We start from the raw sequence: 27,331 nt of genomic DNA on the forward strand, positions 1-27,331 counted from the left end.
GTGCCTCCGCCGGGTCAGACCATAGGTCCATCCTGCCCGGCAGTCCGCTCCCGCGGCGGCCCAAACAGGTCACAACCTGTCTGAATCACCAGAAGGGGCTCCCTTGCCACCTTGGTTTCTCATTGAAGTCCTATCTTCCCATCAAAGTCCTAACCCTCCGGTCTTGCACATGCACGACCTGGTTGGGTTTCTATACTTATTACCTGGTTAGCTTTCTATACTTGTGTTACATCCCAGCTCCTCCCTCAGTATCCCACGATCCCTTTATCCCTCAGGAATCCGTCCAATCCCTATTTGAATCCCTGTACCGTACTCTGCCTGATCACTTCCTCCGGTAGCGCATTCCAAGTGTCCACGACCCTTTGGGTGAAAAAAAACTTCCTTGCATTTGTTTTGAACCTATCTCCCTTCAGTTTCTCCGAATGCCCCCTCGTACTTGTTGTCCCCTTCAGTCTGAAGAATCTGTCCCTATCCACCCTCTCTATGCCCCTCATGATCTTGAAGGTCTCTATCATATCTCCCCTGAGCCTCCTTTTTTCCAGAGAGAAGAGCCCCAGCCTATCCAACCTCTCCGCGTATGGGCAGTGTTCCAGCCCTTTTACCAGTTTCGTTGCTCTCCTTTGGACTCTCTCAAGTACCGCCATGTCCTTCTTGAGGTGCGGCGACCAATACTGAACGCAGTATTCCAGATGTGGACGCACCATCGCTCGATACAATGGCATGATGACTTCCCGCGTCCTGGTTGTTATGCCCCTCTTTATGATGCCCAGCATCCTGTTGGCTTTTTTCGAGGCTGCTGCGCACATGGCTTCAGTGATGCATCCACCATCACTGAAGCCATCTGCACAGTGCGCAGCAGCCTCGAAAAAAGCCAACAGGATGCTGGGCATCATAAAGAGGGGCATAACAACCAGGACACGGGAAGTCATCATGCCATTGTATCGAGCGATGGTGCGTATGTCTGCTAGGTCTTCCTGCCAAACAGATGAAACGACTGCAGATTTTACAAAATGTTGCTGCTAAACTTATGTTACTACGAGAACTGCATGGTTGCCAATTGAGGCAAGAATTTAATTTAAAAGCTTTTTATTTTTTTAATTTTATATGGGTTATGTCCAGCTTATTTGATAAAAGTATATCACACAACTAGGTATTTGGTACCGTAATTAAAGCACACCAGACAAAGGCACGCCGACAATCCCGTGACATTTGCGCTAGAGAATGACACAGGGACAAATTTGTTCCTGTCCCTGCAGGAACTCAATTTCCCCATCCCATCCCCGAGAGTTTTGTCGTTGGGGCAGGGACCAGGACCAGAACCACTTATGATTTTAAAGTGTTTGAAGCTTGTGCAAATGAGGATGGAACTTGCAGGAATGGGGCAAGGACAGGAAAAAAACTCGCGGGAATGGGATGGGAAAATGAGTTCCCACAGGGACGGGGAAAAATCTGTCCCCATGTCATTCTCTAATTTGCGTGCAGGAAAAATGTGCGCCGCCATTTCCTGGGCTTTGAGGGCTTTCCATTTGTGGTGTGAGTGGGGAACCTATAAGTGTTCGCACTCCCGTTTGGGGGGGAACCCCCATCAGTACAGTGAAAACTCCCATTTTTTCACTCTTTGGGAGTTTTCAGTGTAGTAGGAGGATTCCTCCCCACTCCCAACAGGAGCACGAGTACTAGTAAGTTTAGTGGGGGGATTTCCCCACACACACCACAAAGGGGAAGCCCTGAAAGGCGGCACGCATCTGTCCTGCGCATAAATGCCACTGCGGGATTGACGGCATGCCTTTGTCCGGTGCGTTTTTGACAGGTCATTTGTTGTCTTTGTATAATGGGATCTCTAGATTTTATCTGAACTGACTCTTCCTGTGAAATGTTAGCACTGGAAATTAGTAGCTAAACCAGAAGCCCTTTTTTATTTGGGGGGGGGGATAATTGTTATTGGTAATAGCATCTAGGAAGAGAAAACTCTTGGGAGGAGCTGCAGAGTTTTGGAATTCTCTGCCCAGTGAAATAAGAAACTTGCCTAATATACCGGGCTTTTTAGGAAAGCAATAAAAACACGGTTATTTCAGATGTATTTTTGATTAAGTAGGGTGGATACTATGATTATATTTCAAGTTATATTTATTGGTTTGTAAATTTTTTGACATTGTATTATCTTTTATTTTAACCCACTTGGAACTTTGTGGTTAAGCGGGATATAAATATGGACATTGCATTACATTAAATTTTTAATTCCAGTGAATTGATTTTGTTTCCGACAGGCGGAAAGATCACAGTAGCTGCAGTCACAACGTTATTTTCAAAAGCTATTTATGCAAATGCATAAATTGTCTGAAAATTACCTAGTCTGTATGTGGGTAAAGGAGGGGGTGATTAACGCTGCAAAGTGTGTAGCTTAAGGGGCAAGCCAATAAAGCACTAGCTCAGAATGTCAACGAACAAGGGCACCAAAAGTCTTCTTCAGTGGACCACCCTTTACAGGGGCAGGAGCATGCTCCTTTGCTGCCAACTGCTGTGCCATTCTTCTGGCTTCACTGCCACCAGCACTATGGCATTTTTGAACTATGAGAAATAGGAGGCACCTGTTCTCATGTTTCAAAACTTGCACAGCTGGCAGCAGCAGAGCCAGAACAGGAGGGCAGCTATTAGGGATTTGGGGATGAGGGAAAGTAGGGACTCAAGTTCAGGTGGAGACCAGAAGACTGACTTAAGACTAGCTGGATACTGACAGTATTAAATGTGGACATAGCATTTCAGTGGGACTGACTGAAGGCTCAGATTTAGAAGAGTAGTAACCTGTGGATTTGCTGAGGGTGATCATGAAGATTAAGAAATTGACCAGGGATTAGGAGGACAACAAGGATTAAAGCGACTGTGTGATTATAAGCAGGGCTGTGAAACTGAATACAAAAAAAAGGGACAGTGAGACATTGTGAAAAAACCTGGAGAATTTGTAGAAGTTCTGGGAGGTAGTTGACAGAGGGTTATAGAGAAGATGAGAGACAAAGGAAGAGTACAGCTCTCTGAAGGAGGTAAGAAGACGGAAAAGGGGAATTGGGACCCTGGATTTGAAATATGATATAAGAATGGGACAGGAGGTAGAGAAGGGATGAGTGACAGGGAAGGAGAAGAAAAAGGTAGATAGGAGGAAGGGGATAAGTACAGAGAGTAGAAATGGAGTCACTTTATAGTGAGTAAAAAAGGAGGGATAGGAGACTGGGGAAGGGAAGAAAGAGGGGTGTCGACTGAGAATAGCAAGAAAGTGAGAGTAGGAAATAGAACGTTGATAAGTAGGTGAAAGGAAAAAAGGAGAAGAAATGAAATCTAGCTACAGGTATAAATAGAGAAAAAAAATGAACAGCAGGATAAATACCAGGGACAGATTCAGAAGAGGAAGAGAAAAATATAGAGAGGGCAAAGAAACAGAAAGTGTTAATGAGAACCTAGCCAACAAATGAAAGTGATGAAGACAGAGCAGAATGAACCCAACTGGGAAAATTAAAATGGATTTGACAAAAACAGTAAGAAAATACAGTGGTACCTTGGTTTGCGAGCATAATTTGTTCCAGAAGTGCTCGTATATCAAAGCAAAGTTCCCCATAGGCCATAATGGCAACTCGGCTGATTCGTTCCTCAAAGCAAAGTTCCCCATAGAACTCGGATGATTCATTCCACTGTTTCAAACAGTTGTTTATATATTTGTTTCTATTTTGCAGTCTCTTATTCTTTGATAGCTGATGATCTATGTTTTGCCTATGTGCCAGGTGAGGAATATGGTTAATGGAAAGATCTTAATACTCAGTATAGTTTGGAATTCCTATGCTTTCAGGCGGATTTTTTGGGTCTCCAAGCCGCGCAGTGGTATAAATTATTATATGGATATTTGAACAAAACACAAAAAACAGGACTTAGGGATATTTGGAGCATTGAGATCAAGCACCAAATTTCTGCTTCTCAATGGCCACAACTTTGGTTTTGGAGATTAAAAATTACAAGGTCAGCATCTATGAGACAAACTTGGTTCTTTTTGTTGCATAGAGCTTTTTGGACCTCAGTTCGTTTACAAAAGTTGGATAGCTCTAGGTCTAATAGATGCTAGCATTGTAATTTAGATGCTGGGACTCTTGATCATTTACTTTTTGTCCCTTTGTCAATACCTTTTGGAAGGTAATTTGGTCCCAAATTAATTCATTGTTAGAAAATCATGTTGCCCTATCCTATGATACTATTTTATTTGGAACATCTATGAGATTCAAGAGTCAAATTTCGGCAAATAACAATAAACTTTTATTAATATTGACGGGGGTTGCCTTTCAACATATTACTGGAAATTGGAAGGATTATACTAAACTTAATTATACCTTTTGGTGGAATTCAGTTTGTCATATTTATAAAATGGAGAGAGTGCTTGCTCTTCAGCAAGGAAGTTATAATAGATTCAAAAAGATTTGGGGGGCCATTGATATTCTAATGATTAGACCCTTTCGACACCTTGTTATTACATAGGAATATAATTAGTGTGGGGATGGGTTGGTATGTTATGTGATTTAATGAATTTATTATTGATGATTGGGTTGGGTGGGGGGAGGGGAGTCTTTTTTTATATGTAATGGATAATAATTAAGAATGTCAAGTGATATGTACAAATTATATGATTGAATATTGTACACTTGTTGCAAGAGTCAAAAATGAATAAAGAATTTTAAAATAAAAAAAAAAGAATATGGTTAACATGGTTCTTCAGCTTGTTCTCTTTTCTCAACTGGAAGTGTACTCTAGAATATTTGCAGCAGTGGCTTAGTCACAGGGGAGGGGGCTGTGCCCCTCCCAACTGGGCTTAGGTTCCTCCAAAATTATGGCACCTGCTGAATAGCTGATGGGTATGCCCAAGCTTCCCTAGCTAAAGAACTTCAAAGCTTGATTCCCCTCCCCCCTATGCTGCCTGAACCGTTCATGTACAAGAAACTGGAAATGTGCCACCGCTGCTGCTCTGGGAGGGGGAGGGGAATGTGGTAAGGCAGTGGACCTCTTCAGCTGGTGAGTCTTAGACATCCACCAGTGAAATTATGAATTTTAATGAAAGGGTCAGTGGATGAGGGAGGGCAAAAAGAAATGTGTGCCACCCTGAGTCCATCTGTCTCCCTCTCCTCCCCCCCCCAAAAAAAAGGGCTTCTGGTTTAGCTACTGATTTGCAGTGCTAACATTTCACAGGTAGAGTCAGTGTAGATAAAATCTAGAGATCCCACCACATAAAGACAAATGGCAGCACTTCAGCAGTCTGGTAAATTCTTCCTCACAAATTCTTTCTGACTCAGCTCATCTGAAACACACACAAAAGAGCTCCACCTCAGAAACATGTCATGTTACAATTCATCTACAACAGTGGTCTCAAACTCAAACCCTTTGCAGGGCCACATTTGGGATTTGTAGGTACTTGGAGGGCCTCAGAAAAAATAGTTAATGTCTTATTAAAGAAATGACAATTTTGCATGAGGTAAAACTCTTTATAGTTTATAAATCTTTCCTTTTGGCTAAGTCTTAATAATAATATTGTCATTTATAGCTAAAGAGACATATGATCAGGAAACTGTTTTATTTTACTTTTGTGATTATAATAAACATACCGAGGGCATCAAAATAGTACATGGCGGGCCGCATGTGGCCCCCAGGCTGCGAGTTTGAGACCACTGCTCTACAGGCCGGTACACTTCTAGACCTGAACTACTAGAGTGAAAGCAGAGCACGCCTTAACAAAAGAATGCAGAAAAACTCAAGAAACCCTTCCCTACTTCTATGACCAGGCCTAAGTGTCTCTTCTACGTTTCCTTTTGCCATAATTAATCTTGCTCTAGTCTTATTCCAAAAGACAAGGTGAAAGTGGAATGGTGCAAGTTTAAAAAGGAGTGAAGGAATTTTACAAAAAGGAGAACGTTACTGGTATAGGGTCACATCCACATGCCCCTGAGGTTTGGAGAGGGGCTCTGAAGGTTTCCCTCCACCATCCTCTGACAACTCATCACGTGCAGGAAAAAAAGGATAGTAACGGTCGGATTCCTGAGGGTGCCGAGCTTCTAGGACCTCTTGTGGACTCAAGTATAATGTGACTGGGATCACTGGAAGGATGCTAATGTACCTATGGAAGCAATGGTACACATTTACTAAACTGCACATGAAAACCCATTTAAGTAACAGCTTTCCTAGGTTCTCAATTCTAGCAGAGTATGAAATGTTTCATGTCAACATACTTTTTAGCCAAAGTGATATTGTAGTAGCTGAAGAGGGAAGGCCAGTGTCGGAAGGAAAGCTTCCTCCAGATCTCTTCATCCTCTGGTCCCCATGTCACCTCTGCCCTGGTGCTATGCTCCAACATGCTCGCACCATTTTGCTCCGTGGCGTGAATTTCTGGTCTCTCACTCCAGGCCCTAGGTTGGACCTCCAACCTCTCTCTTAGAGAATCCATCACTTCCTTCTGGTTTCTCTGCTGTGACTGGTTTTCCAGGGCCTGGGAGGTACCAGATGGGAAAACTGAAAGGGCACTCTCGGCGTCTCCTGCAGGAAGGATGCCCTGCAAAGGCAAAGGTGGCATTTCTGCATCCACCAAGCGGCTCTGCTCTGTGACCTGTGCAGTCAGGTAAGTCCGAAGGCCAGCTGGGTCCGTGTAAACAAGGATTCCAATCCAAATCACCGTCCCAGCCTGCGTTATATCAAGAGAGAATTACATTAGCATGCTTGTCACCATTACCTTACAGCAGGGTTTCTCAATTCTCTTCTAGAAGCACACCTAACTAATTAGGTTTTCAGGACTACCACACACAATATGTAGGGAAATCTATTTCATGCATATTCATTGTGACAATCCTGAAACTTGACTGTTTAAAAATACTGTAAGTTATATATTTCCCTCCCGTGCAGTTACACTAGTTCTATGGCTGACTTAAATAAAGTGCATTGACAGATGGTTACAATCGTATTCTATAACAGAATCTAGACACCTTGATTCCTTTATAGAACAGATTCCTGTTATCATCTTTTATTCTACTGTCCCCGTATCTTAGCCTTTTGGAACTCAATCTGGGATCAAATAAATTGTTTATTGGAAAACCATGTAGCGTTATCTTATGATACTGTGATATTTGGAATGTATATGAGAAAAAAGAGTCAGATATCATCGTGTAATAATAAACTTTTAATGATCATGACTGGAGTTGCCATCCAACATATTACTAATAATTGGAAAGATCACACTAGGTTGAATTTTAATTTTTGGTGGAATTCATTATGTCACATATATAGAATGGAAAGATCAATAGCGATACAAAATGGAAATTATAATAATTTTATTAAAATTTGGGAGCCATTAACGTCTTTTTGTCATGATTAAATGCCATTTTTCTATTAGTTATACACCATATTGTATTGGGAGGGGGGAGGGATACAAATATAGGTTTCTTATTATGAATAAAGGGCTTTGAGGGAGGGTGGGGAGAGGGTTACATTTGTATGTTTAGATTATAATGATAAGATATGCCAGTGCTCTGATTAATTGTGTTTATTATGATTGTTGTACACTTGATGAAAGTTTTAAAAATGAATAAAGAATTATAAAAAAAAAAAAAGAACAGATTCCTATTGCATGCTCTCCAAGAACAAATTATAGAATCGTTCCCCTAATGTAATCATAAGAACATATGACTAGCCATACTGGGACAGACCAATGGTCCATCTTGCCTAAATCTTGTTTCCAACAGTGGCCAATCCAGGTCACAAGTACTTGGCAGAAACCCAAATAGTAGCAACATCCCATGCTACTGATTTCAGGGCAAGCAGTGGCTTCCCCATGTCCATCTCAATAGCACACTATAGACTTTTCCTTCAGGAACTTGTCCAAACCTTTTTTTAAACCCAGCTATGCTAACTGCTGTTACTACATCCTCTGGCATTGAGTTCCAGAGCTTAACTATTCATTGAATAAAAAAAAAAATATTTCCTTCTATTTGTTTTAAAAGTATTTCCTTGTGACTTCATTGAGTGTCCCCTAGTCTTAGTAGCGTTTGAAAGAGTTTTTTTTTTTTTTAAATCAATTCACTTTTACCTGTTCTACACCATTTAGGATTTTATGGACATCAATCACATCCAGTAGTGTAGTAAGTGGGGTCAGACCGCCCTAGGCACTGTCTTCACCATCTATATGTTCTCCAATCTTGGCTCCCTTCTGATGTCATTTCCTAGTTGCAGGACCAGGACATGACATCAGAAGGGTGGATGAGGCTGGCACAAGCAGCAAGTGGAAAATGCTGCTCACACCAGCGAACATTTCAAGAGGAACGCGAGGGTTTCTCAAGTGGCAGGGAAGAGTAGGGGGGTGTCAAATAGCGCGGGGAAGCATGGCGTGGGCCCCAGGCACCAACCTTCCCCTCTACACCACTGATCAAATCCCCCCTCAGCTGTCTCTTTTCCAAGCTGAAGAGCCCTAACCTCTTTAACCTCTCCTCATATGAGAGGCATTCCATTCCCTTTATAATTCGGTCACTCTTTTTTGAACTTTTTCTAATTCCATTATATCCTGCTGCTTTAATACACACAGCTAATTCAGAAAATGGGTAGCTCAATAGTACACCTGAAGTCAGCAGATCTTAAACCTAATGGTCATTTGAAAACCCACAAAAACAGTGATAGGTAAATCCTTTTATGGTTGCCAAAACAGAATTTCTCACTGGACAAATTTTTCCCTAAGCGTTGCTTCCTTAAAACAAACTGGTGATTATGATAGACCCCTTCAAAATAAACACAAATATAATTTCCCACTGACTGTATCATGTAGAAATTTTGAGAGACACGATGGTATCGTTAATTGACTGTAGCATGCTTTCATGCACAAAGTTTCTGATACGCTGTGATAATTCGCCATGGCTAAAAGTTTTTTCCTGATGATTTTCGTTTGCACTCAGTGTCCGGTGCATCTCGTTGAAGTGTCCAACAACAGTCAGCCAGCATTAATGGATTCCAGTTGCCTTGATACCTTTTTTCCATAGTGGCAATGTCCTGGTGAAACCTTTCACCTTGTTCATCGCTGACTACATCAAGATTTCTGGGGAAGAAGTCCAAGTGTGAATGTAGAAAGTGCATCTTCAGTGACATGTTGCATGTAATAGTTTTGCATGCTCTAAGAAGATTATCAACCAGTTGAATATAGTTTGGTGATCGGTAATTGCCAAGAAAATTCTCAATGACATCCTTGAATGCTTTCCAGGTGATTTCCTCTGGCCCAACTAATAGATCTTCAAATCTCTCATCATTGATGATGTATCTGATTTGTGGACCGACAAAAATGCCTTCCTTAATCTTGGCATTAGTTATTCTTGGAAACATCTGTCTTAGATAAAGAAAACCTTCGCCTTCCTTGTTCATCGCTTTTATGAAATTTTTCAATAGTCCAAGTTTTATGTGAAGAGGAGACAAAAATATCTTTGTCGGGTTAACAAGTAGTTCACGTACCACATTTTTCTGTCCTGAAACCAAATTCTTACGGAGTGGCCAGTTCTTTTGAATGTAATGCATCTCCTTAGCACAGCTGTCCCATTCACAAATAAAACAACAGTACTTGGTATATCCAAGCTGCATTCCAAGTAACAGAGCTACTACTTGTACTTGGTATGCTGGATATGCTTTAACAGCAGTCCCATATTTCATAAGTTTCTTTCATGTGTGCAGCATAGCCAATAGGTATCAATGGGTTGACATTGCCATTGTATAACAAAACAGCCTTGAGGTTTAACACTGACGAATCAATAAAAAGACGCCACTCATGGGGTCATGTGTACAACCCAAAGTTGTGAGCAGTGCAGATACAGAGGTTTTCAACCTGTGCAAAGAAATTTGTTAAATCATCTTGGCAGTTTCAAAAGACAGAAATGTTTGTACCTGGCAAAAGCAAACACCATCCTGAATCCAATAATTCCGCTGTTGACAAACCTAAGTCCTCGACCAGGTTGTTTAATACTGACTGTGTTATAAGACGAGGCTCACCAGACGTACATAGTTCAAAATCAGGATCAATGTCACTGTCAGTGCTTGGCTGATGCTTTCCAGATTCTTCGTCAGTTTCGTTTAAGTTCCATTTCTCTGGTGGCTTTGGTACCAGAAGACTGTCATCATGAGGCACTGGTCCCATGGCTGAAGGAAGATTGGGGTATTCAATTGATTTCTAATTTTTTTTTTTTTTTTTTTTTTTATTTTATAATTACTTTATTATGAAATATTAAGTAAACAGAATAGTGAAAAATTATTTTTTTTTCCAATTATTTTTATTTTCAAATTTTTACATAAAGTGTACATAATATTTAAAATACAATTGATAATTTCATAGTATCACTTTTATATCTAATACATTATATATCTAAATTTGATTTTCCCCCTTACCCTCCCCCCACCCTTTTATTACTTTAATATAATATTTCAAATATTTACAGAAAGTATACAACATATTAGAATAGAATTGATAAATATTCAATAACATTTTTATATCTAATACAATATGTTCTAATTAAATTTTTTCCCCTTCTCCCTCCCCCCACCCTTCTATTAATTTTCATTCATATATTACATTTTGTATAATATATTATATTATATTTAAATTATTTTCCTTACCCCCCCTCTATGTGTGTCATGAAAAAAAAAAATAAATAAAAAAATCCCTATAAGAAGAAAAGAAGAAGAAATTTTTATTATTTATTCATTACAGTATTTTGTCAATGGCCCCCATATTTTTATAAATTTAGTATATGTCCCCTTTTGTATTGCTATTGTTCTTTCCATTTTAAATAAATGACATATCGTATTCCACCAAAATGTATAATTTAGGTTGTTGTAATTTTTCCAGTTGTTAGTTATATGTTGAATGGCAACCCCTGTCATAATTAATAAAAGCTTATTATTTTCTGTTGAAATTTGACTTTTTTTTCTCATCATTATTCCAAATAAAATTGTATCATATGATATTGCAATATGATTTTCCATTAATTTATTAATTTGTGGCCAAATTGAATTCCAAAAGATTTTAATATAGGGACAATGATATAATAAATGATCTAATGTCCCTGGTTCCAGATTACAGTGCCAGCATTTATTAGACTTAGAGCTGTCTAATTTTTGCAAACGTGTAGGGGTCCAAAAAGCTCTATGTAATAAAAAGAACCAGGTTTGTCTCATAGATGCTGACACTTTACATCCCATTCTCCAAGACCAAATTAGTGGCCATTGAGATGCATTAATCTGATGTCCAATCTCAATGCTCCAAATGTCTCTTAGACCATTTTTTGGTTTTTTATTCAAATATCCAGATATTAATTTATACCACAAAGCGGCTTGATGTCCTAGGAAGTCTGCTTTAAAGCATAAGAACTTTAAACTATATTGATTGTTCAATGTTTTCCATTCAGGGAACCCAACCTGAATGGCCTGCTTCAATTGCAACCATTTAAAACTTTGTGTTTTATTAAGACCAAATCTATGTTGCAATTGTGAAAAATCCAGCAGTTTACCTTCTGAGATAACATCGTCTAGAGATCTAATGCCTGCAATAATCCAGTTCTTCCAAAGGATTTGAGCTCCGCCTATTTTGATCTTGGAGTTTATCCATATAGATTGATTAGTTGATTTGTATATTGGGATAGGTGTTAATTTATCTATAAATCTTAACGTTTTCCAAGTATCCATTATTATTTTATTTTCTCTGTATCTTCTGGGTATATTAATACTTGGCAGATGAACTAAATTTAGGGGAAACATAAGGCGCCATTCCAAATATAACCAATCTGGTGCATTATCTATAAGTTCTGGGAGGATCCAATACATACCCTGACGTAGAATATAGGCTTGATGGTACCTATAGAAATTTGGAAAATTTACCCCTCCCTCCTTAATTGATTTTTGTAAGGTTACTAAAGCTATTCTAGGTGTTTTGCCAAGCCAAAGAAATTTTGTTAAAATTCTATTAAGCTTTTTATAAAAGGACCCCTGAAAATAAATAGGTATCATACTCATTTGGTAGCAAACTACAGGCAACATCATCATTTTAATAGTTTGAACTCTTCCCCACCAAGAAATATGTAATGGGTTCCATTGCTCACATAACTCCGTAACTTTTTTTAATACATTTTTTTCATTTTCTTTTACAGTATCTTCAATTGTTTTTTTAACTTGAATGCCTAGATATTTAAATCCTTCTTCTTTCCATATGAATGGAAAAGTATCAAATAATCCTTTTACACAATGAACATTCAAGGGTATAATTTCAGATTTATTCCAATTAATTTTATAACCTGAAAATTTGCCAAACTTATCAATTAATTCCAATAAAGAAGATAAGGTAGACTCTGGATTTCTCAAATAAAGCAAAATATCATCAGCATAAGCCGAAATTTTATATTCCATATCTGAATATGGAATTCCTTGTATCTCCCTCGTTTGCTGTATTGCTAACAATAAGGGTTCTAATACAACATCAAATAACAAAGGAGATAAAGGACAACCTTGTCTAACTCCCCTCTGCAATTGAAAACCATCAGATATCTTATTATTAATATTTAATCTTGCAATCGGGAAGCTATACAATGTTTTTACCATTTGTATAAATCCAGAACCTATACCAAACCATTCTAAAGCCTGATACATAAAATTCCATTCTACTCTATCAAATGCTTTCTCAGCATCTAATGAAACTGTAAAAGCCGGTTCATCCATTTTTTTTGACAAGTTTAGCATGTGAAATAATAGTCTAGAGTTATTGGAGGAATGTCTTTTAGCAACGAAACCCGTTTGATGCATATCTATAATATGTGGGAGAGCTTTGGCTAATCTCAAAGCTAAAATTTTCGCCAAAAGTTTATTATCAACGTTTATCAAAGATATAGGCCTGTAGTCTGAAACCAAAGTAGGATCTTTATTTGGCTTAGGCAAAACAATTATTATTGATTCAGCCATAGTACCTTTTATATTACCTTTTATAAGTTGTGTCTGATATAATTTTAATAAATGTGGGGAAAGGATATTTTGAAATGTTTTATAAAATTCTACTGTGTAACCATCACCACCTGGAGCGGATCCAACTCTAAGAGATCTCAATGCTGTTTCTAATTCTTTTAATGATATAGGTTCTTCTAAACTTCGTTTTATATGATCAGGAATTTTAGGTCCATTAATTAAATCTAAAAATTTTTTTCCATCTTTTTGTTTCTCCAAATAAGGTTCGGAAGAATACAGGTCCTTATAAAATTTTAAAAATTGTTTTAATATTATATTTGTTTGATTTGTTATTATACCATTATCATCTTTTATTCCATTAATATTAGTTCTCCTTTTTTTTGCCTTAAGATAATTTGCCAATAATTTCCCCGCCTTATTAGAATTTCCATAATACACTGTTTGCTTGGAAAACAAATCTTTTCTTATCATTTTTGAAGTTAATTCATTATATTTACCTTTTGTTTTCAAAAGAGCTTGTAAAACTTCATATTCCCATTTATTTACCAATTTAGCTTCTAATATTTTTATTTCTTTTTCTAATTCTATATATTGTTTTTTAATCTGTTTCCTAATAAAAGCTGAATATGATATAATATTACCCCTCATAGTTGCTTTAAATGCATCCCATACATTCTCTATAGATGTATCTTCCACTAAATTTATTTGAAAAAAATCATTAATTTGTGTTTTAAAATTTTCCAAAAATTTGTCATCCACAAGCAATGCATTATCAAATCTCCAAAGAGGTCTATTATTTTCTAATTGATCTAATTGTAATTCTATCCATACTCCCGCATGATCCGAAATAATAATAGGATCAATGGAGGCTTTAATCACCTGTTGCACTTTATTTGTTGAAACAAAAATATAATCTATTCTTGAAAATGATTTATGAACCTGTGAACAAAATGTATATTCCTGATCATTAAAATGAAGAATACGCCATATATCTTTCAAATCACATGACTGAACTAAATTATCTAAACCTAAAGATTTAATATTTTTACCTGGTTTTTTATCCAATAATGGATCCATTACAGCATTAAAATCTCCAGCCACCACTAAATTAGAGGCAGCCAGTGGTAATAACATATTCTGTAGATTTTTGAAAAATTCTGATTGATTCGAATTAGGGGCATATATATTAAACAACGTCAGGGTATCATTTCCCATACCTATATCAATATGTATCCATCTTCCATGTGGATCTGAACTTTTTACCTTTATCTTGGCCATACATTTTTTATTTATAAGAATTGCAACCCCTGCTTTTTTACCCACTGCTGGAGCAAAAAAACATTCCTTTATCCATCCACCTGATAATTTCTGTGATTCCTTCATATTAAGATGTGTCTCTTGCAGACAGTAAATATCCGCATTTTGCTTTTTTAAAAATGTTAATACTTTTTTTTTTTTAATTACATGATTCAGGCCATTGACATTAATAGAATATATTTTAAAAGACATTATACATTTTAATACTTTTCATTATATTTTTCTTCCTCTCCTCTTTCATATTTAATATCCAAAAAATTTCCTTCACGACACACATATTTAACCCTAATGTATCTAATCCCTTAATTATTTTTCCCTTAATCATTTTAGTAAATATTCTCCTTGTCCCTCCCTTTCCCACCCAATACATTGGCTGCTTAAGGATACACATTGGAACTGTAACCCGAATATTCTCCCCACTCCAGGCAATCAATATTCAATATTCAAACAAATTTCCCTTCTATCTATATATATTGATCTTTTATATCTTTAATCATTTTTCCATAACATTTCATTAATGTATCATTATCCATTTAACAATATTTTAATTTATATTTCCTTAGTATTATGATTTTAACATAAAATTATTTTAAACATATGTAGTGTATTATTTAATAATTTCCCTATATCTTGTTCTTTCTTTCTTATAATTTTTATTGTCTTTTCTTTGTATCGTTTTCTTCCTTTTCTTCAGATATTTCAATATGTCATATTTTTATAATTCTTCATAGAGTCATCAAAACCATCTTAATGTTTTATGTTAAAATATCATAGGTTCCGGTTTAGAGAGAAAATCTTTTAGTTTTTCAGGATCCTCAAAATATAAGGATTTGTCTCCAGATGATACTCTCATTTTCGCCGGGTAATATAGACCATATTTAAATCCTTTTTCTTTTAGTAGAGATCTCATGTCTAATAGTCTCTTTCTTTTATTTGCTGTGTTTTTGGCAAAGTCTGGTAAAAACCATATTTTAGATCCTTTATAGTTTAGATTTTTATCTTTTTTTGCAGCGTTTAATATATCTAATGCTTGTTGGTATCTAAGCATTTTGAAAATAATTGGTCTTGGTCTGCCTTTGTTTTCTAAATTTTTGATTGGGATTCTATGCGCCCTTTCTATTTCAATTGGTTGTTTCAAGTCTAATTGTAATATTTTTGGAATTAAATTTTCAAGGAAAAGGATAGTATTTTTTCCTTCTAAATTTTCTTGTATTCCAAAAAGTTTGATGTTTTTCCTTCTTCCTCTATTTTCATAATCCTCCAGTTGATCTTTTAATTTAATTCCAGGCTGTCGTTTTTACATCTTTTTGATTCACATTCTATAGCTTCCATTTTTAATTCTAGTTCAGTTGTTCTTTTGTTATTAACTTCCATTTGTCTATGAATATTTAAAATTTCTTCTTTCATTTCCGACATATTAGTTATAGTTTCTTTAAGCATTTGTTTGATTTGTCTTAGTTCTTCCATAACTTCTACTTTGCTTAATATGTCTGGTTCTTCAATAGGAAGTGGTATCTTGCTTGGTGTTATTTGGTCTTGTTTCTGTCTTTTTGCAGATGTACCAGCCTCATTTTTGTTTTGTCTGGTGCTTGCCATGTTGTTGTTTTCTTTTTCTTGGTTATTCTTATTTCTTATATTTAGTCTCTTAGGTTTAGGTTTGATATTCTTAGGTTTTTAATCCCTTTTCTTCCAAGATTTGGTTATATCTTTTGAAGTAGAAAATTTTCTTTTTAAGCCCTTTTCTTTTCCTCAGTTATCTGTCACAATCTTGAATACTTCTTTTTTAGTGTATTTATCTCTTTAATATTGGCAAGAGGGTTATTTTTGATATTTTTCTACTTTTTACTTATGTCAGTTTGAAACTTTTTTACTTTTCTCACTTTCTTCGGGTAAATCAATGTTAAACCTTCTCAATCTTTAAATATATTCAAATCTTCTATTACAGTGTTCTTTAGAGTAATTGTCAGTTATTTGTTTCCAGTTCTATTGCTGTGAGAAAAAAAAAAAAAAAAAAAAAACCGATAATCCTTTTCTATGGTTTTTTTTTTCTTTTAATTCCTTTCACTGTCTCAATGAAGGAGGGGAACATTCAGTCCAACAACCTTTCCTTAGATCTCTCTCAGATTAGTCGATTTTTTTCACAGATTTAATTCACTATCTCTGACATTCACTCTCTCTTAATGAGACATCGTTTCAGCGCTGAGCAAAAAAATTTTTGGTATTCCTTTCTTTTAGCTCTCCTCTCACAAGCCCAATCCCAGCTCCGACCGAGGAGAGCAACACTTCATCGAGTTATTTTCCCTTATTTTGACAAACTTGAAGCAACTGTCTTTTGTTTATTCACAGCGTCTCTCAACTGCCTCGATGTCCCGCTGCCTCAGTCTTTCCCTTTCAAAAAGTTCCGTTAATCCTTTTCTCCGTCTCCTCTCACACAAGCCCAATCGCAGCTTTGTCAGAGGAAAGTAATATTCAATTCAGTATTTTTATTTATTTTAGTAAGCTGATATTTATTTGTTTTCAGCGCTTCGGCACTTAATTACTGAGAGAAAATGCCGGTATTCCTCTCTCTCAGTTTTCTTTATTCAATCCCCTTTTCATCAAAGGATAATCTATTTTTTTCTTCTTATGGTTTCGAGTTATATCTGGTCGGAATACAAACTTCCTTCACAATTTCCCAGTCAAACTAGTTGGTCACTCACATACACCTCGCGGTCTCAGCGCTGCATTCAAGTTTCATGAAACCGCCGAAAATACAAACGGCTCTCTGCCTTCCCGACTCCTGTCAGCACATACCTCACTTCAACTGCAGCAAATTAGGATTTTATCTTGTATCATTTGGTCAGCTTTTTTAATATATATTTTCTATGTAGTTATCTTGAAGGAAAAAAAATTTTTTTTTATATTTCATTGCCTGGATGATGAGGAGCTTCACGATCACACCTCCATCCGTGCTCGCGTTAAGCCACGCCCCCTTGATTTCTAATTTTTACCAGAGAAACCAAATACATTTGTCAAACAGAAAATCACTCAAAACCTACCTTTTCAGCAAACAAGACCCTTAACCGACCCTTCAGATAATCTCAGGGCCCCCTACCCAACTCTTCTCCTTCACGATAGCTCCTATCTCCCCCTGCTTCTCCTACCCACTTCCTTCCTCATCCACCAAGTCTGACCAAATCCGTTGTAAATCCGATAAATTTGTTGTAATTCTGCCCTCTTCATCTACGAAGTTGGCTAAACTTGTTGTAAATTTCCCTTTTCATCTGCCAAGTTTTGGCTACAGTTGTTGTAAATCCGATAAATTTGTTGTAAATCTACAAGTCTATGCGGATCCTAATCTAATTTAATGTAAACCGCCTAGAACTCGCTGGGTATGGCGGTATATAAGAATAAAATTATTAAAATTATTATTATTATTATTATTAACAGTCTGTCAAGTGATCCGTCTTTTCTCGCCATATTATTGGGATAACAAATAGCATTGACTTCCGAGTACCTTGGAGCCAAGCTCCAAGATCAATGGCATATCTTGCACAACAAATGTGAGAAGTCATTGGTTTGCCTTGATCACCAATCTTGCACTGAAATACAGCCCTTATGCTTTCTTAACAAGTCGAGTTATGGTGAGCCTTTGAGGCTTAAGCATGTACTCGCCACAAATGTAGCAGAATGTATCACAGCTGTTGCAACATCAGCGAGACATTTCTGCGGTCACAAATCGTTATATAGCAGTTAATAATTAACTGGCTTTCTAATTAAATTACTTACATAGACAATACTATGCCACGAAGCAGGGCTGCTCAGTTCAGGTCCTCGAGATCCACAATGAATATGCATGAGAGAGATTTGCCTGTACTGCCTTCTTGATATGCAAATCTCTCTCATGCATATTCATTGTGGATATCCTGAAAACCTGGCTTGCCTGTAGATCTCGAAGACCGGAACTGAGCAGCCCTGCCTTGAAGCATCAAAATACAACTGAACAGACACGTAATGAAGATTTTCCCTGTATGCGAACTGCTTTTATATGGCCTTTTTAGGCAGCATCCATCAAGACCATGTACAAGCATGCCCAGACTGCATCATTTCCATGGATGTTATGCAACCTGCCCTGAATGTACGCCTGGACAAGCCCACACTTTATCCAGCAGTATATCATGAGCAATAGGCCTATATGAAGAATTAGGCTAAGACTTAATAGCATTAGCCTGAAAGTATAACTATTGTAAAAATGTACTTTTTTTTGCGAAAAACGGTGCATGATACGTAATTTTAAACATGGTTTTCATGATCAGCAGCCATAAATCTGTAAGATACCACTGAAAATATTGAAGCAGCAAAAACACTGCTGTCGTGTTTCTGTTACAGTGCTGCTGACCACCACCATTCACTTGGCCAAATGGAAAGATGCTGGACTGAGGTAGGGATCGGGGGCGGGGGGAGGGGAGGACCAGGGATGACCAGAAGCCAAGTGTTGAAGTTCCTGTACATACTACTACAAAATTATATTCTGTTTAGCATGCTGTATTAGTTTGCGGAATAGTTTTTATTTTTTTGGGGGGGGGACATCAATTCTCCGGAGGGTGTTCAGTGTGAATGTAACAGAGGTACTGGCAGCAGGTGGGAGAAAGGCAGCTAGATCAGCTACACAAGATCAATACAATGGAGGGGTCTTGCCCTCCTGGGTTCAAAAGTAACCCACTGTCCATTTACTGCTGAAACCACTCAAACTATTTTAACTTGTCCACCATGCCCCAACCCCGCACCTCTAATCTCTCCAAACATCTGAGTCACCAACTACCAATGAGAACACCAATGACTAGAGCTCGATCAATGCAGGATTGGTAGTATTTAGCATATCTAATTCCACGACAATTGCAAGTACTGGAATTGGATCTTAATTTTGTTCTGCCTGTTCAAGATACAACTGGCTTTTTAAAAATTATAAAGATACAACTTTTTTCTTCAACATCTATCTAGTGTATTTGACTAGGTTTCTGTCAGGTACTTGCCTGAACTTTGGGTAGTTCTTGCTCAACATATGATTGTAGCCTTCATTGTATTATTTTCAGCAATATTTTGCAGGCGCGTGTAATTAATGCAATCGTTCTAAAGTTGTTACAGTTATTGGTGTCACCTTTTTTATGTATAGGTATGAATAGTGATCTTCTCCAATCAGTTGGCCATGTTTTTCCTTTCAAATCTGTTGACACGGTCAAATGAGGGCTATGATAGCACCTTCTGAGCCTTTGATTAATTCAGTTGGAATACCGTCGATACTATATGTCTTGTTTTTCAATAAGCCTTTGTTGCTATGATTTCTTTTAAAATATCTGGTTCTTCTTTGGCGTCAGTTTCCAGTTCAATTTCCTCAATGTTATCCTCTGCTTTTTTTGTATAAATTTTCTGTTTATTCTTTCCATCTCTTTTTAATGCTTTCTGAATCATTCAATATCATTCCATAGGTAAGTGTTCCGCCACTTATTTCTGTCAAATGGGATGATCAGTGACACTCAGAGAAGCACACAGACAATATAAAAGCATAAACAATAACCCTTTATTATACATATATAAATATGAATATAAGCATAAAAAACATCACCGTAATCCCAGGCAACGACCAGCCTTCACAATTGGGAATCCCTGCAATTGATAGGTGGGTGGACACGGGAGACTATCCCTTTAGACGTCTTGGATTCTAATGTTAGGGGCAGAATTCCGTTCTTATATAAGATGAAAACTACTGAGTTAAAACAGCTGGTCCTGCTATTACGATTCAGGCACACCCGGTCCTGGCTTTACTGTCCTATTGATGTTATCAAGGAGGTGTTGCGGAAACCTTTGATGTTGTTTGGTTTTACTGTCCTTTTGATGCTGTTTGGGCAACCCCCAGGTCAAAAAGGTCAAGATAGCAAATACTTGTTGCGGAAACCTTTGATGTTGTTTGGACAACATTCAGGTCAAGGAGGTGTGAAATCAGCTTCCCATCTGGTTTTTTTACTGTCCTTTTGATGTTGTCTTGGCAACACCCTGATCAGATAAGCAGACTTGAGGAGACATATTACGTAGTATGTTGAGTTTCAGTTACCCCCTGGCCATAGGCATAACAGTAAGTATCCCCAATCAAGGTTGGAATTTGTGCCACAATCTCTTAACATCCTAATACACTAATCTGGTTTTTCCGTTTACATGTTCCAATTCAATTTTCTGACAAATTTCCTTGAGAAATCATTCTTTGTCTTGCTGAACTTGACATTGAAACACTCAGTTCACTTATGATACTTTTTCTCTATCACCAGAAAGTTTTTCTCTGCTACTTTTCTGGTGCTACTTTTCTGGTGCTACTTTTCTGCTACTTTTCTGAGATCCAAGGCAATTCTTGGCTTTATTTCGCTTCTGGTTATGTCATTCCATAATTCTTCAGGCTCTCTATCTCCTGTATCAAGAAAGGCAAATCTGTTGTCTAGTTTTATCCAATAGTCGGATGGAATATTTTCAATGTTATATTTTGGGAAGTCTCTAATGATCTTCTTCTTACAAAGCTTTACTTTGATCTTGCATGTGAAAAGCTTGTGCTTCTACAATAAGCTCCTGGTTTAGTCCTTGTAGTCAAAACTGCAGACTTCCATCTCTGTCCTATGCAGATGTAAGTCAGTTTGATTTTGATACATACCATTTGGAAAGGTCCATGTATATTGGCAACATTTGTGGTGTTGGAACTGTGTATTCATGATTGACAGTTTGTTCGTTTTGCAAAACTATACTAAGTTATCACCAGCTTCATTTCTTTCTCCTATGCTGTGCTTTCCAACCACTGCATCTTCAGGTGTACGTCCTACTTTTGCAATAAAGTCTTCCATAATAATCAGTGGATCATGTTTCGGCGTACATCCTCATCTTCAGTGTCTGTCGTTGGAGCATATACTTGGATCAAGGTAAAATTGATCGGCTTTCCCTGTAGATGGATTGACATGACTATTACTGATAACATTGTACTTTAGTTTTTGAAACCTTATTGTTGTGGATGAATGCAACACCATTTTTCCTGTGTGTTTCATGACCAGAGTAGCAGATCCAGTGCTCGTTTGATTGAAAATAGCCCTGTCCATTTGAATTAACTGCTCTGTATCAATTTTTTTTCCATTTGCTCTTTAAAAATTTCCAATTTTCCTCAATCCATGCGTCATACATTCCATGTTCCTATGATGAGAATATCTTTATAATTTCTGATCTCCCTTTTCTGTCCAGCAACATCAGCATCAACATCCTGGTGGGTTTGATCCGTCAGCTTCACAAACACTGGGCATACTCTGTCTTCCAACCTAGAGGACCATCTTCCAGCATACATTCTTTATATCTCATCAACATCATCATCAAGTTTTCTTGGCAGAATACAAAAGTAGATTGCTTAGCATTTTTTCTGCACAGTATAAATTTGATGTTGTTGCCGTTGTCACATTAAATGCAATCCTCCACCTCCAATACTGCTCATGATGGGTGGTACATCGTTAGTCTGACATCTCCACTGAAACCTGTCCACCGCAGGAGGCCCTAATGGTAGTGAAACTACCAACGACATAGCTTTCAGCTTCTCAGATGTGTGCAAGCCCCAGTGGCACAACAAGCCCATGTGCCATATCTACACACTACACAATACCAACGAGGTAGATAAATTGAAAAGTGGTACAGCAGCAATATTGTCCCCCGATGAAGGCTAGGTAATAGCTGAAACGCTCTAAAACAGTTTGAGCGTCGGGTAGTTCATGACCCACCAATGTTGGTTCTGGCTGGGAAGCCATTAAGATAAGTGTTGTTGTTCTTCTTCAATACATGTAAATACACAAGCAAGAGCACAACGGACAATATGAAACAAAACCTACTCCTATTGGAGCAATGGTCTAGGACCTGGCAACTGAGCTTCAATGCCAAGAAATGCAAAGTCATGCACCTTGGCAGTCAAAATCCATGTGAGACTTACACCCTAAATGGCGAGATCCTAGCAAGGACTGTTGCAGAACGGGACTTGGGGGTAATCATCAGTGAAGACATGAAGACTGCCAATCAAGTGGAGCGGGCTTCATCTAAGGCTAGGCAGATCATAGGATGTATACGTAGGAGTTTCGTCAGCCGCAAGCCTGAAGTCATTATGCCATTGTATAGATCCATGGTGAGGCCTCATCTGGAATACTGCGTACAATTCTGGAGGCCTCATTACCGCAAGGATGTACTGAGGCTTGAGTCAGTCCAGCGAATGGCCACCCGGATGGTCTCGGGACTCAAGGATCTCCTGTACGAAGAACGGCTGGATAAATTACGGCTATACTCACTCAAGGAACGCAGAGAGAGGGGAGACATGATCGAGACATTCAAATACCTCACGGGCCGAATCGAGGTAGAAGAAGATATCTTCTTTTTCAAAGGTCCGACGGCGACAAGAGGACATCCATGGAAAATCAGGGGCGGGAAATTGCACGGCGACACCAGGAAATACTTTTTCACCGAAAGAGTGGTTGATCGCTGGAATAGACTTCCACTTCAGGTGATCGAGGCAAGCAGCGTGCCTGATTTTAAGAAGAAATGGGATCGTCAAATGGGATCTCTGCACAGAGATAAATAGGGGAGGGTCATTGGGGTGGGCAGACTAGATGGGCCGCGGCCCTTATCTGCCGTCTTTTTCTATGTTTCTATGTTTACACTGATGAATTGAATGAATTTATTTGAGGTTTGGATATTACAATCAAAGTCACCAACATATTGACAAGTTGAATAAAATGACTCTAGGTTTGGATATCATAATTAAAAACATATTTTTTAATTAAATAAATAAAAGATAGGTTTGTACACTTAGTTAGTTGATAGTCTTTTAGTTAAATTAATAAATAATAATTTGGGTAGGAAGGAGGTTTTGAAGTAAATGATTATACCATATGCATTCAGGATGAAGACTTGAAATAACATCCAAGTTATAAGAGGTCTCTTTACTGAGAACAATGCATCCTTTATGATACTTCAACCTCTTAGTTTATGTGCTGGAGTAAATTTATTGTTATAAAAGGGTTTTATCTGTATGATAAAAAGTGGGTTATCAGAAATAATATATTAACCATAATAAAAAAGCTAGACACTAATGTGTAAAAAATTTATTGAAGTAGATTCTGTATAAATTATCCTTTTTACTCCCTTTTCTCTTTGATTAATGACATTTTTGTGGGTTGGATAACTTAAGAATTTATCTGTTTTTTGTTATTTGGATATCTACACACTGCACACACTGATGAAACATTGCCGGTGCTCAAGCCAGCTCCTATGTTAGCAGACAAACCAGCTTATATTCCTTGGTTTAAGAAGCCTGCTAGTAACCTGAGCCCCAACAGGAACAAGGTTGGGGGAAGGGAGAGAAAGGTGAGAAACTATGCTGAGTCAAAGTTCCAGAGTAAGACTTTCCCTGACTCAGGAGAATACAGGTGGGGGAAGGGAAGTTGCCCTTTACAAACACTGAGAAAAACAAGGGGGAGTTCCTGAAAAACCTGACATCTGGTGGCCAAAGGAAGTTGGGTGAGTCAGGGCATGCCCTTAGAAGCCAGGAACTCAAATTCAGCTCAGAGAATTCAGGAGGGGAGGAGTTAGCCCGTACACCTGCCTCCAACGTCCCTCAAGATGTAGCAATGGAAGAGCTACCAGAAGAAGCTCTGCTGGTAGTTGACCTAAACTTCCAAGGGGAGCCGATGCAGCAAGAACCCAGTGAGTGGGAAGCTGAAATGGGGCCAGAACTCATGAAGTGGATCTGAGCAATACTTGCTGCAACTGCAAGGCAAGAATGAAGTTTAAACTGTGTTTTTCTTGTGTGGGGGTTTTTTTTTTTTTGCATTTTCTTTTCTGTTCAGCCATGCTGGCTGGGGCAGAGAGTGTTAGGCCACTGAAAAGCGCCCTGTGTGAAGAGAAGTTTTTCTTTTGAACTCTGATATATGCTATTGCTAAAAGTGTGCATACCAGAATGAACTATTGAATTTGCAAATGAACTGCACAGCTGCCTAAACCAAGAAAGGTGAATGGAGGGCATTGTGGGAATTGTAGTCTGAGCTAATCACTGAAACTGCCCAAGTGCCTAAACCAAGGAAGGTGAATGGAGGGCCTTGTGGGAATCGTGGTTTGGACTAATTGCTGGAGTGTTTTTTCCTTTTTGGATTTAAATGAAGCATGTTTTTGTTTGGAACTGAAAACCCCGGTGTAAAATAGGGAGAAATCCTGATGTGAGATACTGATTGACTGACGGTGCATTCTGACAACAGTAATAAGAAAAACAATAAAACTTTGATGAACTCTGACCTGTCTCTACTCAAGTTTGTGGGAAATACAGAGGCCTGCTAGTGAGAGTTCATGAGGACACACTGGCAGTAGCCACAACACACACACACACATATATACATCTTTGGCCTGGATCTAAAATCCTGGTAAATATAAGTTATATTTGCCAGTACTTCGATCCAGAACAAAAAATTTAAAGCGTCAGACACTAGAAAAATAGAGGAGTCAATCAAAGGTTTGGTGTGCTGACTCCACAGGCCTGAAAATTTCAACTTAATGGGCCCACAAAAATTACTCAAAACATATGCATATGGGTGGACAGATGGAAAAAGAAATAAAAATGAACTGAGCATTGGGAACAGACATTTAGGGCTCCTTTTACAAAGGTGCGCTAGTGGTTTTATCGCGCACTAAAATGCCACATACGCTAGCCGCTACCGCCTCCTTTTAAGCAGGCGGTAGTTTTTTGGCTAGCGCACACTAATTTTGCGCGTGCACTAAAAACGCTAGAACACCTTCGTAAAAGGAGCCCTTAGAAAACAGATGTATCCAGGCATCCAGCTTTCCCAAAGTCATATAAGTTACTGATCAGGTACTCAAAAATTAATATGTATTATTTATTAATCCATCCAATGATCCAGGCCATAAGAAGAAAGATTATAAACCAAGTGTCAGATGAAAACATATTTTTGATGCGCTGTACAACATAGTACAAGAACAATAGCAATGACAGGTATATGTCTAGACCTAGCAACTGCATAGCCATTCCATTATTATAGCACAAATCCCACGCTAAGTCATGATCAGATAAATTCTACAGAAAAGTGCCAAGGATACCATGATAATTCTTTGTGCCAGTCGGGTCCTGGCAAAGAAGTAGATGACTCTGAGCCTCTTGGGCAGGCGGAGGTTTCTGAAGGAGGAGGGCTGCAATGTGATGGTATGTGGGGTTGTAGGTCGCAGAGCTGGTTGACGCTCGTATCGCTGGGACCGACTGACTGGCTTCGAGGGAGGCATGCAAGCTTCAGCTGGCAGCCGTTTATTCAGATCTGCAAGCTACCAAGAATATGTAGACAAAGCAAAGATGAAATTCCTCAGTTCAGCAGATGCAAACATGGGTGTCAGGTCAAAAGTGCGTCGGGACAAAGGCGCGCGCAGACAACTGAGCACAACGCGGAGGAGCGCACCAAAGAAAATGACTGTTTTAAAGGGCTCCGACGGGGTGTGTGGGGGGGAACCCCCCAACTTTACTTTATACAGATCGCGCCGCATTGTGGGGGTGTTGTGGGGGGTTTGGGGGATTGTAACCCCCCACATTTTACTGAAAACTTCACTTTTTCCCTAAAAAACAGGGAAACAGATAAGTTTCCAGTATAATGAGGGCGGTTACAACCCCCCAAACCCCCCACAACGCCGCCGCGATTTGTATTAAGTAAAGTGGGGGGTTCCCCAACAAAAACCCCCGTCGGAACCCCTAAAAACACTCTTTTTCTTCGGCACGCGCTTCCATCTTGCGCTCAGTTGTCGGCGCGCGCCTTTGTCTTCAGCGGTTTTGTCTATGAACCACAAATGTAAAGTACCTGAATGTAAACCACGTAAGACAATTAATAGGCAATATATAAATAACAAATTAATTTTAAAAATTAATTAAAACTGTTACCTATCCTTGCATTTCTCTCGTGTACAGGTGAAAGGAATGCACTGAATTCCTGCCTTTTCTCCATTCTCTTTTCCTCTCATAGGAGTGGACCAATTTCTCACCTTACCCCTTAGCCATAGGTCTCCTTCTCTTCTCCTCACTCCCTCTCCTTACCTATATCCTGTTCTCTGTCTCACAGATCTTTGTTCCTTTCCTTACATCTTCCCTACTGAATTCTTGCATGGGTTGTTTTGGGATGGGATCTCACTATTTCTTGCCCGCCATTTCCAAGCTGGGCTCAACCTCACTGCCTCCTACCTCCATTCGTCGGATGTCAATGGATAACACTGTAGTGAAGAACAACATCTGCAGGAAGAAGTCAGACACCAGGCCCACCACAGCGAAAAGACAGAATTCCTGCCAGACAGAAAATCAGAAAGTACAAAAGGCACTTAGGCTGACAAGGCAGAGACTACATTAGACCACACTTTTGTATCTTTAAATGTTCTTTTCTATATTTATTTTTACTCAAACACAAAACCAGGAACAGATACAAAAAAAGAAAAATCATTTTCATCATTCTTCTCTACATACATTACACATATCTTTCGCTTTTAAGACTGATTTTCTAGAAGAATTCAAAAGCTAGACCAAAGAAAGCCTCTCCAACACCTCCATATTATAATAATTATTTAAAAATACCACACACTAGTTTTTAGACTACCATTAGGAAAAATACTAGCAAAATTATATATAGGCAAGTTCTAAAATATTTTCCCAGATTCTCTTAACTTATCCTTTGTTGTTATTACATATTCAGTAGATGTCTAATAGATGTTGGCATTGTCATCTTGAAGCTGGAACTTTAGATCATTTATTGATCTTAAAAGGAAGTGAGTCGGGCGCAGCTGAGGGAGAGCTATCGGGCCGGAGAGTCAGTGAGGGGAGGCAGACTTCTGGCTGCGAGAGCCGCGTGCACGAGGCACGCCGGAGGAGAGCGGGGAGGCAGTTGGAGGTAGCTGGGGTCGCGGCGAAAGGGAGCTCCGCCCACCCCCACCGCGTCACAGGCACAGTCAGCGCCGG

The 27,331-nt window shown here is 38.5% G+C and overlaps 1 protein-coding gene across 6 annotated transcripts in view; it reads right to left on the reverse strand.

Annotated features, from left to right (window-relative positions):
- SCAP (SREBF chaperone) overlaps positions 1–27,331 on the reverse strand; it is a 258,977-nt gene that overhangs the window by 41,518 nt on the left and 190,128 nt on the right. For all 6 annotated transcript variants that reach the window (XM_033931922.1, XM_033931925.1, XM_033931923.1 and 3 more), the window contains 4 exons: positions 26,567–26,665; positions 25,447–25,665; positions 6,252–6,700; positions 5,942–6,139 (listed from right to left, as the gene is read on the reverse strand). In XM_033931922.1, coding sequence (XP_033787813.1) covers positions 5,942–6,139; positions 6,252–6,700; positions 25,447–25,665; positions 26,567–26,665 — 965 coding nt within the window. The remainder of the gene's footprint in view (positions 1–5,941; positions 6,140–6,251; positions 6,701–25,446; positions 25,666–26,566; positions 26,666–27,331) is intronic.

This window comes from Geotrypetes seraphini, chromosome 2 (assembly GCF_902459505.1).
Source record: "Geotrypetes seraphini chromosome 2, aGeoSer1.1, whole genome shotgun sequence".
NCBI lineage: Eukaryota > Metazoa > Chordata > Amphibia > Gymnophiona > Dermophiidae > Geotrypetes > Geotrypetes seraphini.